We start from the raw sequence: 12948 nt of genomic DNA on the forward strand, positions 1-12948 counted from the left end.
TTTGAAGAAAAAAAAACCCCAACCAACCTTAAAAGTACAGTAACAGACTTCAAAATAAAAGTAGTTGGTGGGTGGAGCTTTTCTCCCAATAGTATATAAGCAAATACAAATTGTATGATAAAGTCCACTATATAGGGTGTTTAAAAAAAGAACCATCCAATTCTAACGGCTATATTCTTTAAAGATATACATACAGGAGACAGCAGTAAATTTTAAAATGTATGGCTGAATTTAAAGTTTTACATAGAAAACCTACAATGTTCACAAGTGCTCAACATGTTACCTGTGAACACCTACGGAATTAAAGCACTTTTAAATCAGATGATTCTCTTTGATAGACCCTGTATACTCTGAAGCCAAACGGCCACTGCAACCCTGACCGGTTGATACAACACCTTTCATTTACAATGCATGTCATAGCACCCACACTATTGAGAGAAACAAAATTACAGCCCACTAATCCAGCAACTACCACTACATATACTGGTAGTTTGTGTTAATCAAAATGATTAACACAATCATGATGTTTGATGTATGAACTCATCCAACCATCAGCACCACCACCACCTCCAAAAGAAAGATCTGAACAGCATTAGGGTCATTTGTTATAACAAAACTGTGATTACGGAGTTCAGATTTAATAACTTTAATTTAGAGTAAAGGATGTTGGGACATTATTAAGGAAGACATGCTATAAACATAGACAAGCAGTGCAGGGGACATTCTCTTACACCAATCCATGGTAACAAATGAGATTATGAGAGAAAACCACCTTCAGAAATATACAATTAAAAGAAAAAGAATATATCAAACCAATTAGTGAGAGCTATGGTGATGCAGACTAACAATGTACCCAAAGCATTACTTTTTAAACACAACATTTTAGTGCATGAATCAGGCAGGCTGGTTTTAAACTACCATTAAAATACTCATAGGAGAAATAATCACTTTCATATTAGTTTCAAAAGCAGGGTTAAGTAATATCCAATACAATTTTTTCCCAGCAGTATTAAAGTCACTAAAACCTTTTTAATCTGCAAGTTCAGGTCAGATCCTATTACAATTGATTAAAAATTCTTACCATAACAGATGCGTCTGTGTTGAGACAGATTACATATTTAGGACGATTAGCTACAGTTCAGATAACCAAAATAACCCCATGCTGTCATTTAAATAAAGAATAAAAGGCTAGATTTAAACTCCAGCATTTCAACAGAAAGTATTGTAAGATGCTGGAAACAAATGAGAAGTCGCATCTGAATTGTGAAGAGACCAATACATGATTTTAGCATACTTGATATCTCATTTGAGTTCAACATGTGTTGGGTGAGTCCCTGAGATATTGCTGCCTGTCTGGTGTTGACTTTTTATACAGTGTTTTTCCATTTCACAAGGTTGCCCCTCACACATGCACACAAACACGCACACATATTCAAGTAGGTCACTGAACTGCATCTACACACATATTCAAGAAAAAGAGGTCCTGATGTCAAGCTTTTGTCACTATGAGGTGGTGATTCAACAAACTAGATCTACATTTCAACACTTTGGATGGAAAAATTGAATAAATAAATCTTGCTATGGACAACTTTCCAACAGCTGGAATATACATATTAGAAACAACAATGCCCCCCGGTACCACACACCCTACCCCCTCCTATAGCAGTAGCTTAAAAAAAGAAAAAAAAAAAAAAAGGGGAAAAATGTTTTTGTGGACAAGAACTGAGACTTAACCCCCAGGTCATTTACAAGGATCAAATTAAGTAAATATATGTAAAATATGCTTATTAATCAAGCACAAGCATTGACAGTGCCTAAGCAAACCTTAAAAATTTAAAATAGAGGAGTTTCGTAAAAGTAGCTGAGGTGTAGAAGTAGGCTAGCATTTAGAAAACCTCAGACATCTCCCGACAACTTCCTCAGCGATGTAAAAAAACCTTCCAAAACATCAACAAAAAAAAAAATCAAAGGAAAAAAAAAAGTTGTTTGGTTTTGTGCAAGCTCCAATTCAACAGTTTCTCTTGTTACCCAAATCAATTCAAGCCATTAAAATACTGTTTTCATTTGTACTTTTGTCCCCAACTGACAATAGAGTTGTAAATACCCAGTAGTTTTGTTGCTGTAGATGTGTGTAGGAGACAGTATTCTCTTATCAAATACATCAGTTTTTCCCCTGGACCCACCCCCCAAACTCATCTTTGCTTCAACCTAAAATGTGCCTACTGGTCTCCGGTGCGTTCAATGGTGTCTATTACACGACTCAGCCTGATATTGAGCAGCCTGATCTGAGTGTCCAGGTGGTCGATTTTCTCTTCCAGTGAACCCGCCCCACCGCCACGGCGCCAGTATGCTCCCACAGGGCCTGTCATGAAGTACACAGCCATGATGAAGCACAACGGGAGCACTGCGCGCTCAGGGTCACCCTCAAACTTCTGCAGGATGTAGAGGCAGGATAGGGCGAAGAGAGTGACGCGGGCTAGCCAGAAGAAGCGTCCAAACACAGCGTGCAGCAGGTAAAAGAAACCCCCCAGGAACATAGACAGGAACCAGTAGGCCAAGAGCACAGCGGCAACTAGGAGCAGGGCACGTGCTGGGGAGTTGGTGAGAGATGTGGGGCTGAAGTAATGGCTGAGGTTTGAAGCTACACGTGTACAGGGAGAAAGGGAGAGACACGAGAGAAAGTTAAAATTGTTAACTGTTTCCAGAAGCATGTATAATTTCAGATGCGATCTAGGAAGATGAATTTTAAACATACAGTGCTGTTGAAAAGTATTTATGATCTTTGTCACACTCACATGTTTCATCAGCAACTTTGTTTCTCATCTGTAATTGAGTTTCTTTAGATCATGATGATGTGTTGCTTTTTGAGCTCCTTTAGCAAATTTCACTTAGCCAGACAGTTTCTATTCAAGTGATTTCTTCACTCAACACATCTGGCAATATTTAGGCACAATTACTTTTACACACAGGGCCAGGCGGGTTTGGATAGCTTTTTCCTCTTAATAAATAAAATGAAATAATTTAAAGAACTGCATTTTTTAGTTACTCTGGTTGATATTAATATTGTCTAATATTAAATTTAGTTTGAAACATGCAAGTGTGGCAAGTATGCAATAAACTAAGGGATCTGGAAGGGGACAAATATTTTTTCATGGGACTGTACGTCTTGGCATTTTTAATTTTTTTACCTGCCTTCATCATTCGGACATTCCTAACAGACATGTCCTAAGCAGCAATTTGTAGACTTACAGTCAATGCCCATCACATCCAGCAGATCCGACCAGATCTTCCAGATGGTGTCCAGGAAAGAGTCCACTCCATGGACAAACCTCTCCGTTGCTTTGGAGAAAACCTATGAGAAAATAAACAACCAATAGCAAAAGCAGGGTGAAAAATAACGTCCATGTACTGAGTGCATCATCGTCTCCTATGAATTATGGCAGTCTGTTGGTCAGACTACAATGTGCATTTCCCAACTATTAAATAAAGCAATGCTTTGGTGGCTTTTCAGTCCATAACCTATATTATGAATGATGTTGTGCTCATAGGGACTCTATGCAAAGTATGCAAAGAACTGCATTAAAACCAGGAAGGGCAGTTATGGGTGTGTTACAACTTTTGATCTGGCAGTGACCCAACACCATGGTCTCTGCAGCTATAAATCAAACCCCTGTTTACCAACTCTCCAGGCAACCGACTATTTTTCACTCTCAAATGGACAGGTAGCTAATGTGTTGATATAACAGTGGCCATACAGGATTATCATTACAGCAGCAGGTGCTTTTATTACACCGTGAAAGCAGTGTTTTCATAAGAACCCTTTGGCTGCCCGCTTTAGTAGCTCTTTTTCACAGCACACGTAAACATTGCTGGAAAAGTCACAGATGCAATGAGGCATTTACAGCTGTATTTAAGTAGTCACAAAGGCTGATGTAAGTATCAGAGACAGTGGTTTAACATCCACACATCACTATCTTACGCCATAACTTTAATCAGGCACTCATTATTTGCATGTTCATCAGGTAAGCAGATGCACACTAAGACATGAAGCTCCGTGTTACACTGTTAAGTCTACAGGAAAAACTACTCAACTCAACATATCTGACTTAATTACGCTTTGGCGGCTTAATGCAGGAAATAACATCACATTTCAAAATGCAGGAAATGCCGCAGGGCCAATGAGATCACTTGAGCAGGCCCCACTAGTTCCTTAATAAGAGCAGATTTCTAATACATAAAGAAACATAAAGGCGGTTATGTTGTGAATCAATGAAGCTATACTTATTTTATTTAAATTTAGATTCTCTCATTCGTGGCTTGATTTGGCTTCACACACAAATAAGAATGCAAGAACACGAAGCACGTTTTTGTTTTTACTACGATTTTATACCCAGGCTTTTTCTACCGACTTAAACAGAAAAAGGGGGCGATAAAGGCTTTTTTTTTTTTCCCAAAATGGCATCCGTGGAATTATTAACCAGGCCTTTTCCTGTTCGCCATGCTTGGACCACAAACCGTAATGGCAGCTACGATGAGGCTCATGAACAAAGCCAGCCGCCGACTTAGCATGATATGAGCCTAACTGACCTTGTATAACCCTCTAATGTTGTCCTCTCCGAAGACGCTGCTCAGAGTCTGATAGATGCCGTTAGCTGCCCGTCGGAAGCTGTTCTGGTTGCTGGTCCTGCTCCTGCCCGCTTCGGCTTTGCCCAGCAAAGACGCGGAAAGCACCAAGAAAAACACGAAAAACCTGATTCTTTCCATGGCCCCAAGTGCCGAGAGTGTCAAAAGTAAATGTGTATCAAAAATTTTCACTTAAACGAGGAATAAAACGGGTAATTAGCTGCCGAAAGCGACACCTTGCCGGGCGATGACCGACGCTGGCCGTGACGGTGGAAATAACTTGTGGCGCTTTCACGGACGCTTTAAAAATTCTCGATCTTCGCCTTTACCGACTTGCCATTTGGGAGACTTTAGTAAAAGATTACCTGCAGAGTTGATTAATACATTTAACACCCTTTAACACGGCTTTATTTTCTCAGATAGAGAACAAATATATGAACTACAGTCCACTAAAAGAATAAAGAAATCGTTTTTAGTGGGAATTAGTGCTTTTCTAGATTTATTTGCAAATAATTGCATTAAATCTACAATCTACTTTCTATATATCTAAATATACAAAAAATTCTATATAGAAACACTATAACTATTCAGTGATATACTACTGAATGCATTTTAATCCCTTTTAGTCTCTTACGGCTGGGTATTGTGTTTTCCGTTTTCATGAGAAGCAGCATTGCCTTCACGTGAATTTAAAACAGGTTAGACTCATCTGAGGCAACCTGCTGCCCTCTGGTGGATATATTCCCCATCTCCATCGTACCCCTTATTTCTATCAGCCCTTCCCCAACGTAAATGTACTATAATTTGTATGTGTAACCATTATTAAGCTGAACCCAAACTGTTAAAATGACTGCTAAATAGCAGCCCATCGTTGTTACGTGTTTAGTCAGTTATCTACGATGTACATCTCTGTCGTGATTTGTCCAGTTTCCTTCTCCCATCACAGATACTGCATGCTTTGTATTTTTCAGTTTAAAAAAACGCTCTGCTTTCTGGTGTTTATGAGAAAGGAAATGTTAACAGCTGCTTATTAAACCACAGCCAGAAAACGAAAGCATTTATTACATCAAGTTCTTCTAAGTTACAAAGTGTTATTAGAAGTACTCTCAGAGTTTGGGTAATGGCACAGTTTTCCAGTCAGCAACATGAATAATATAAATGCAAGGAGTCCCAGGTGTGAAACTGTAATATGAGTCTTAAGAAAATATGAATACATGATGGGTTAATAAATAAATACAGTTGCTTTTAGGATATCACTATTGCAATTATGATAATTCAGACTCACCATCTGAGTTGTCAGAGATGGTCTTTGAGAATATATCTTTAAGATATCATATGTGCTGTGTAACGTTAATGAGATTTGTCCAGTCAAAGACACACTCCACTAACTAAGAGACGTGAAGGGAAATTCAAGTATATGCAGTTCAGTGCCCCCCTCAGAGAGCTACTTGTTACTTGCATAGCTTTCCCCTGAGTTCTCATTATCCAAACCTTAACTACATTGTGGGACAGGAAGAAGTGGGTCAAGAATGAACTGAGACTGGTCAAAAATGTAAATCAGTAGTACTACTACTAGTGTAGTGGTGGTGGGTGGGATGGGGTGAGGCTCTGTCACATTCAACCACTAGATGGTAGGATGGGACTATGGCTTCAATATAGAGGCTAATGCTCTAATTAAAAACAAAACAAGAAGCCCCCTCCATGAATAAAAAAATGCCAGAAAAGGCCAATAATGTAACATAAGCAGTACTACAAGAGTTACAAAAAAAATGTACAGGTGATACAGGTAATAAATGCTGATACGTCTCTTCAAAGTCCTTCCAAAAGCAAGTCTCACTCTTATTTCAGTAGTTTTTTTGAAATTTGCTTGAAGTTCAATCCCCTCCCTCCCATAGAGACACCACTGAATCAGGTAAAAGCTAAACGGTTTGTCGACTTGACCCTTACAAGCTTTCAAAGAGTTTTTTTATTCCAGACGTTGTGGGCTAATTATACCAGTCCTTCGAGCAGGAAGTCTCGCCACTCCGCAGCTATTTTGAAATGTCTCTGGGGACTTATTTGGAAGTAATAGTCTACCTAAATTAAATTTAAATTCACTGCTGCCTGGAATCCAAAACTACAAGCATAGAAGCACTAGTCAAATCTGATACATTTGTTCTCCATTACATATATATATATATACTAAGTATTAGGCTACAGGGCAGTGATTTTTAACTAAAAGCAATCACGACTTAGACTTTCCTCAAGTCAAAAGCACGTTTCTTAGTTTACTCTCACAGGTTGTCTTTATGTTCCGAAGATATGCTTCGTCCAGTAGGAGAGCAGAGAGAACAGCTATGTTGCTACACTGGGTCGGTAAACGAGCTAACTACGAGCAGCGGAACGAGCTGGACTTAAATACAACAGGTGAGCGAATAATGGTGCACAGGTGCTGCAGCGGGAGCTTGGAAAAGCCACGCCCACTCCGGGAGGAGGCGAGCAAAATTAATGCTCACTAGCACAACCACGCACGAGGGAGAGAAAGAAAAATAGAACAGCAGGAGGAGAAGAGAAAGTCAGGTGTTCCACTTGGAGAGCAGTTGGTACTATGACAGATATAAATATGTAGGAGCTTGTATTCTTCTTCTGAATTCTCCCATGAACTTCAGTTCTCAGAGTGCCACGTCTCTCACTCGCCTGTCTTGTCTCTGTGGTCCTTCTGCTTACTTCTCCTCCTCCGTGTGTGTTCGGTCTGCAGTTGCCATGTAACAATATGTGGTAACCAAGCAACTATGCAGGCGAAGTAACCAGCGCAGTCCTGACAAAGGGGAGCACAGGGCAGGCATTTTTTAACCTTGGTGCAGCATAATTTAATGAAAGTACAGCTACACCCTATCACAGAATAAAGAAGGAGTATTTATTGTGTAATTACATTTTAGCGAGACTACCACTCTGTGAGTTAAACATGTACGGACGGGCTCCAAGAGTGACTTTCATGACAGCAGGGGGTGCATCGTCTGCTGTTGGTCCCGGATCATACAATGTGAGCCAGTCCAGTTACAAGATATCAGGTACTTACAAGGAAAAATATCTGTCCTCCCAAAATCATTTTTTTTCTTCTTCAGAAAACTGTAAAACTTTAAGTTAACTTAAATTAAATTTAGCTAGCTTGCAAAGAAAGAACGTCGAATATTTAGGCTTACAGATTTGAATCTGCTTATACACTTTCAATTGATAAAAGTTAAATTAATATGTCTTGGAAGTATAACAAAATATGTAAGCAAAAAACCTTCCTGCTGCTTTGTTGTTTCACAGTTACATAAGTGTATTAGAAAATAAAGCGTCCTGCAAGCTTGCAGTCATTTGTATACCTTACCTTGGGAAAATTTTCACTGTTGCAGATGGCTATGCACCATTCCTTTCCTTGAGTGCCAGGCAATCAATATTCTCCAAAGACAGTGAGAGTTTATTAGGACCTGGACACTATGACTGCTCACCTGTCAAGGTGAGTGATCCATTTAATTTACAAAAGCTAAATGACGATGTTGCTTGTCCATGGTTTAAAACAAATATTTTAAGAAATATATTTTTTGATACCAGCCTTATTCTCTCTTTGCTTGGCTTTCTGTTGAACCCTTGTCTCTTCAGTTAAATGTCCATGGTGGCAGCAGTCTTCAGAACCGCTCCAAGCGTTTTGAGGATGTGGTGTCAGAGGTTCCAGGCCCTGGGGCCTACAATGTGTCGCCTGCCTCAAAAAAGGCACACAGGGCTGTGACAGCTAATGTAGGACACCCTGGAAGGCCTGGCAACAAAGTGGTAAGCATATGGGTGAAGATAGGAGGGCATAGTACATGAGTAGTACTGACACTTGCTACTTTTATTGTATTATGTCATACATCTGTTCTTCTGAAATACTCAGTTATCATAGATGGCAATGGCTTTATAATGCTGAATATGCCCACATATCCACTTTAGTGCTGTTATTTCTTGGCCTTTCAAACTTTTTTAACTCTTTGTGTTTGGTGTACATTTTGGGCAAAATCCCATTGGCAGGCGTAATACCCATTTTAATACTGCTATTCTTAGAATAAAGCAAGTAGAAGAGACTTGCACAATCAAAAGCTGGTACAGAAGACTCTTCATCCTGTTTGTGCTGGTTTGAGTGTTGAGTGCACTTGCAAACTCGCATTCTATATCATATATGAACTATGGAATAATGGTAATAAATGACACAGTATCTTGTTTATCCCTTTTGTAATTTTTTCAAGAATATATGCAAAAATCAGCTATAAGTAAGTGCTTTACAAGCTGTTATCTGTGGATATTAGTGGATACCTAACTTGGTGCGTTTGAAACTTGCTCCTCCAGAGCTGAATGCAAGCGTCTTAGTAGGCGTTATTTTTTTATGCTAGTTGTAATTAACCAAGAAGCAAGAATGTACATTTACATTACTCTCAGATCCCAGAAAGTCAGTAGAAAAACTTCCTGGCATTTTTTTCATTCGATTTCTTTTTTTATGTTCCCTCAGTATCTCTGGTTTCTATTGCACTGGTGCAGTTCTACTTTTTACTTCTTTTTCTCTTCATCGTGCCCTCACTATCTTTTGCTGATCTTCTGTCCCTCATTTATGGTTCTCCCTCTCGCTCTGTCCCTCTCTCAGTCTCGTCTTTTATTGGCCCCAGGCACTGCTCAGCTGCTTTGTAAGCCAGGGCATTTTTTTCCAACAGAAACCCTGACTTTTTGCTTTACTCTTTCTGCTTTTCTCCTGCCTTTTTTTTCTCTTTGCATTGGCTGCAGGCTAAAGGTCTCCGGCTAGCTCTTCAGTCAGACATTCCATCCATTCCCTCCCCGAGCCAGGCCTATGGCTATGAAGAGGATGCCCGGGGTGTCCTCCGTAAGCAACAGCCCCCTCCTAAGGACACAACCATGGGGCCAGCCTACTACAGTCCGCTGCTGGTAAGGACAAATACACACAGACAATTTCGAAGTCCTGTTGGAGTTTGAACATTCATCCATCAGAAAAGGTGAAACCCTCATTTGTGAATGCATGCGTGCTTTCATTAATCAGTACGAGTATGTGTCTGAGTGTACTTTCTCTTCCATGAGGCAACATCCATTAGTGTTAGGTAGATCTAATGCACCGCTGAACCCCCACCCCACCTCATTCACTTGGCCCAAAAACCATTTCCATAGCTAATGAATGCAGCTCCACTTTAAAAAAGCCACAGTGCACCAATGCTCATCCATTTTACATGCCAACAAAGAGAGCCATTAGTAATTATTCTTCAAGCTATATTACTGTATTCACTTAAAATAATGCACACGCCTGCTGGTCTGGCTCTCAATTAAGTAATTTTTCATCTGTTAATGACCTGAGGAAGTCAACAGCGTCCTTGAGTGTTGGCCGAGGTTGTGTCAACACACCGGCGCAGGCACAGAGGCGTGCTGTGATTTAGGGCTATCAGCAGTGCATCCATCCATGGCTCTTTTTCTTTTTTTTTTCTCCTTTGACTCAGCTTCTGTTGCTCTCCCTTTGAAGGTTCGACCTCGGTATCTGTCTGTCTCCTTCCCTCTGTTCATCCGTCTGACACACTTATTTCTTTAAACTCAAACACTTCCCCCACCCCGTGCTCTGACTGAGTTCAAAAGTGTGCAGAGGAAGAATTAAGTGGTTGTCTGAGGACATAACTTCAAAGTGCCTGGGACAATCTCTGAATGATAAGACATTAGAAAGACATCAGAAGAACAAAACTTTTTTTTTTTATCTTTGTGTTATTGAGAAGCACAAAAACATGTTTAATCACTTTTATTTACAGATATGATTGGACTCTGTATTTACGAAACAACATCAACTGACTTCTGTGTATTAAATTGGCCAAATCAACATAGTACACAGGATCAGAGTCAGACTGCTAAGCTGTATAATACAGATTCCTCACTGATATATTGGTTAAAGTACATACGATGGTTCATATGTTAAATCCATGAATAATGCAGTAAGAACCACTTAATATTTTGTTAGTTCACAGTATTGTGCAGTATTAAATTTAGCGAATTAACGGCCATCCAGATGGTGATGTGGAATGCAGACTCTGCAGACCCCAAAATCTGTTGTACAATATCTGCTTTGTTTCTTCAGCTTTCAGCTGTGCACAGTATCGTCACCATGTCAAGTTATGCTCTGTGAACACTTATTGATGATAGCCAGGACACGTGATGACAAATTACTGGGCAAAAGTCGTGTTATGAACCAGGGATGTCAGATTTATTTTACTTGACAGCCCAACTGATCTCTAGTGAGACAGATGAGTAAAAGAGGTAAAGCCATTACATAAGAACCTATAAAAATACATTTTATATCTTTTATGTTATTTTCTAAAAACATATGAAAACATTATTTTTCATGGTGTTATATCACCATTATTTCACAAAGCAGAAAAATAAGTGCGCATTCAACATAATGGCTCAGCTTTTCTAGTCAGTCAATCTAAGCAATATATCAGCACGGTTCTCTGATTTAACCAGGAAACATGCTTCAGTGTGCTATGGCAGACCATTGTTAATGTCTTTACCAGTTAGACCCTATAGCTGACAATGACTAAGACTAAGAGTTTTGATCATAACTCTCATGGTGTAAATTATTATTAAGGATTTGCAACGCAATCCTTTGTGGTGCAAAATACACCAAAAAGATTAAAAAAAATCAGACCCTTCTGTTGATTTCACACTTGAAACGTCTTTATTTATGTTGTTCTTTTTAATATGTCAGATATTTGTATCACTTGTCAGACCTCTTATTTTATTTTATACCAGCAGGCTTTTTTAATTTATTATTTTTTAAAAAAAATAAAGCCTTTGAGAATGATAGTTTGTCCATAATACACCATACAATCACGGCCCTAACATAATGCATTAGTCATTTTACACATAATCAGCATTTGGCACATTGTGGATAAGTTTATGTAACACACAATTAGGAGTTTCAATGTATTGAACCTGCCACAAAAACAGCCCTACCAGCCCTTTTTTCTAGTCCACTTTTTCAAATTTTTATATAAATAATACATATGTTGCCTTTCCATTTCATCATATCTGAATGCACATCTTTATGCCCTCTATTTGCAATGTTGTTTTTGCTTTTAAAAGCTTTCCTTGACATAAATAGGCAATTTGTGACTCTGAGTTCAGTGCCGGCTGCAAAATCATCATAGTTTGTGTCTGTAAGCAGTAGAGAAGTGTTGCTTTTTTTGAACATCCTTGTTTCTTATCTCCCTTCCTTGAAACCTGATTGTGGGATCATAGGGAGCCTAACCTTAGATCTTGTCCTCCAGTCACTGTTAAAGTTGAAATAAGGAGACAGGCACCACACAGAGTTTGAAACTTTTTAAGACTGCCTGGCAGTACCTCCATAACCTGCCTCACATAATAAACACAGACAGTTGGGTCAAGGAAGAAGTTAAAAGAGAAATGAAAAAAGGTTTGCAGCTTTGATTTTTTTTTAATCTAGCAAACATTTTTTGTGTGTTTTTTCTGTATTCAGTTTTGAGCTGCAAGCAGCAGACTTATGCCATTGTCAGAAACATGACTTATTTGAATTGAAGACCAAACTGAGAAGAAGGCTACTTATATGAATCACATATTATGAACAGAATGCTGTAAAGCATTTAATCTTTCTTATATTTAGTAGAGCTACAGTCCATCCATTGGGTATTGTGTCAGGAAAGGCACTGGGTAAAAAAATCAGCTTAATCATATTAATCAGCTGCTCTGTTATGGCAACTCCTTGTGAATGAGGCAGCAGCAGATAATTGTTTGAATTTGAGATTGATGATACTGTAACCAATACATTATCACCAATCTAAACAGGAAAATAGATGCATAGTTTTTAGATTAATAATATATATACATGTATTTATTAATATGTAATATAATATCAGGGCAAAGGATAAGCGGAAGCGAATGGATGGATAATATCAGGGCTTATTGGCATGTGTGTGCATATATAGGACACAAAAAAGCATTTGAATATCTTAATATCGGTCATGAACCTTCACCATTTAAATAAATAACATCATTCTTTCCTCCGCCCTACTCCCTTCTCATTCTCAGTTAGAAGACACTCACTGCTGGTACAAGAGTGCCAACAATAATTTAGCTATTAGTTGCATTAATTTTTATTTATTTAGGTTTTTGTTTTATTTTTTTTAGCTCATTTACAGAATGTCATATCAATCAGAGAAAGAATCCAATATCGAGTGGCTGTGTGAGGTGTTAATCGTGTCAGTGTTGGTGTGAAGGGGACTGCTTTCATACTAGTTTCAAATACAGATGTTGTTGTGCAACCAT

The 12948-nt window shown here is 38.8% G+C and overlaps 2 protein-coding genes across 2 annotated transcripts in view; one reads left to right on the top strand and one right to left on the bottom strand.

Annotated features, from left to right (window-relative positions):
* bri3bp (bri3 binding protein) lies at positions 1-4922 on the bottom strand. Its single transcript, XM_085425663.1, has 3 exons — positions 4588-4922; positions 3250-3352; positions 1-2641 (listed from the first exon to the last, which is right to left on the bottom strand). The coding sequence occupies exons 1-3, from the start codon at positions 4762-4764 to the stop codon at positions 2220-2222; spliced, it is 702 nt and encodes a 233-aa protein (XP_085281789.1). The 5' UTR covers positions 4765-4922; the 3' UTR covers positions 1-2219.
* Positions 4923-7323: 2401 nt separating this feature from the next.
* stpg2 (sperm-tail PG-rich repeat containing 2) overlaps positions 7324-12948 on the top strand; it is a 65750-nt gene continuing 60125 nt past the window's right edge. The window contains exons 1-4 of the mRNA XM_085425664.1: positions 7324-7673; positions 8004-8107; positions 8251-8418; positions 9400-9558. Of these exons, the coding sequence (XP_085281790.1) occupies positions 7568-7673; positions 8004-8107; positions 8251-8418; positions 9400-9558 (537 nt within the window). The 5' untranslated portion in view covers positions 7324-7567. The remainder of the gene's footprint in view (positions 7674-8003; positions 8108-8250; positions 8419-9399; positions 9559-12948) is intronic.

The sequence above is a fragment of the Rhamphochromis longiceps genome, linkage group LG12, assembly GCF_057381845.1.
Source record: "Rhamphochromis longiceps isolate RC_006_pf linkage group LG12, R_longiceps_female_GT1.1, whole genome shotgun sequence".
Taxonomy (NCBI): Eukaryota; Metazoa; Chordata; class Actinopteri; order Cichliformes; family Cichlidae; genus Rhamphochromis; species Rhamphochromis longiceps.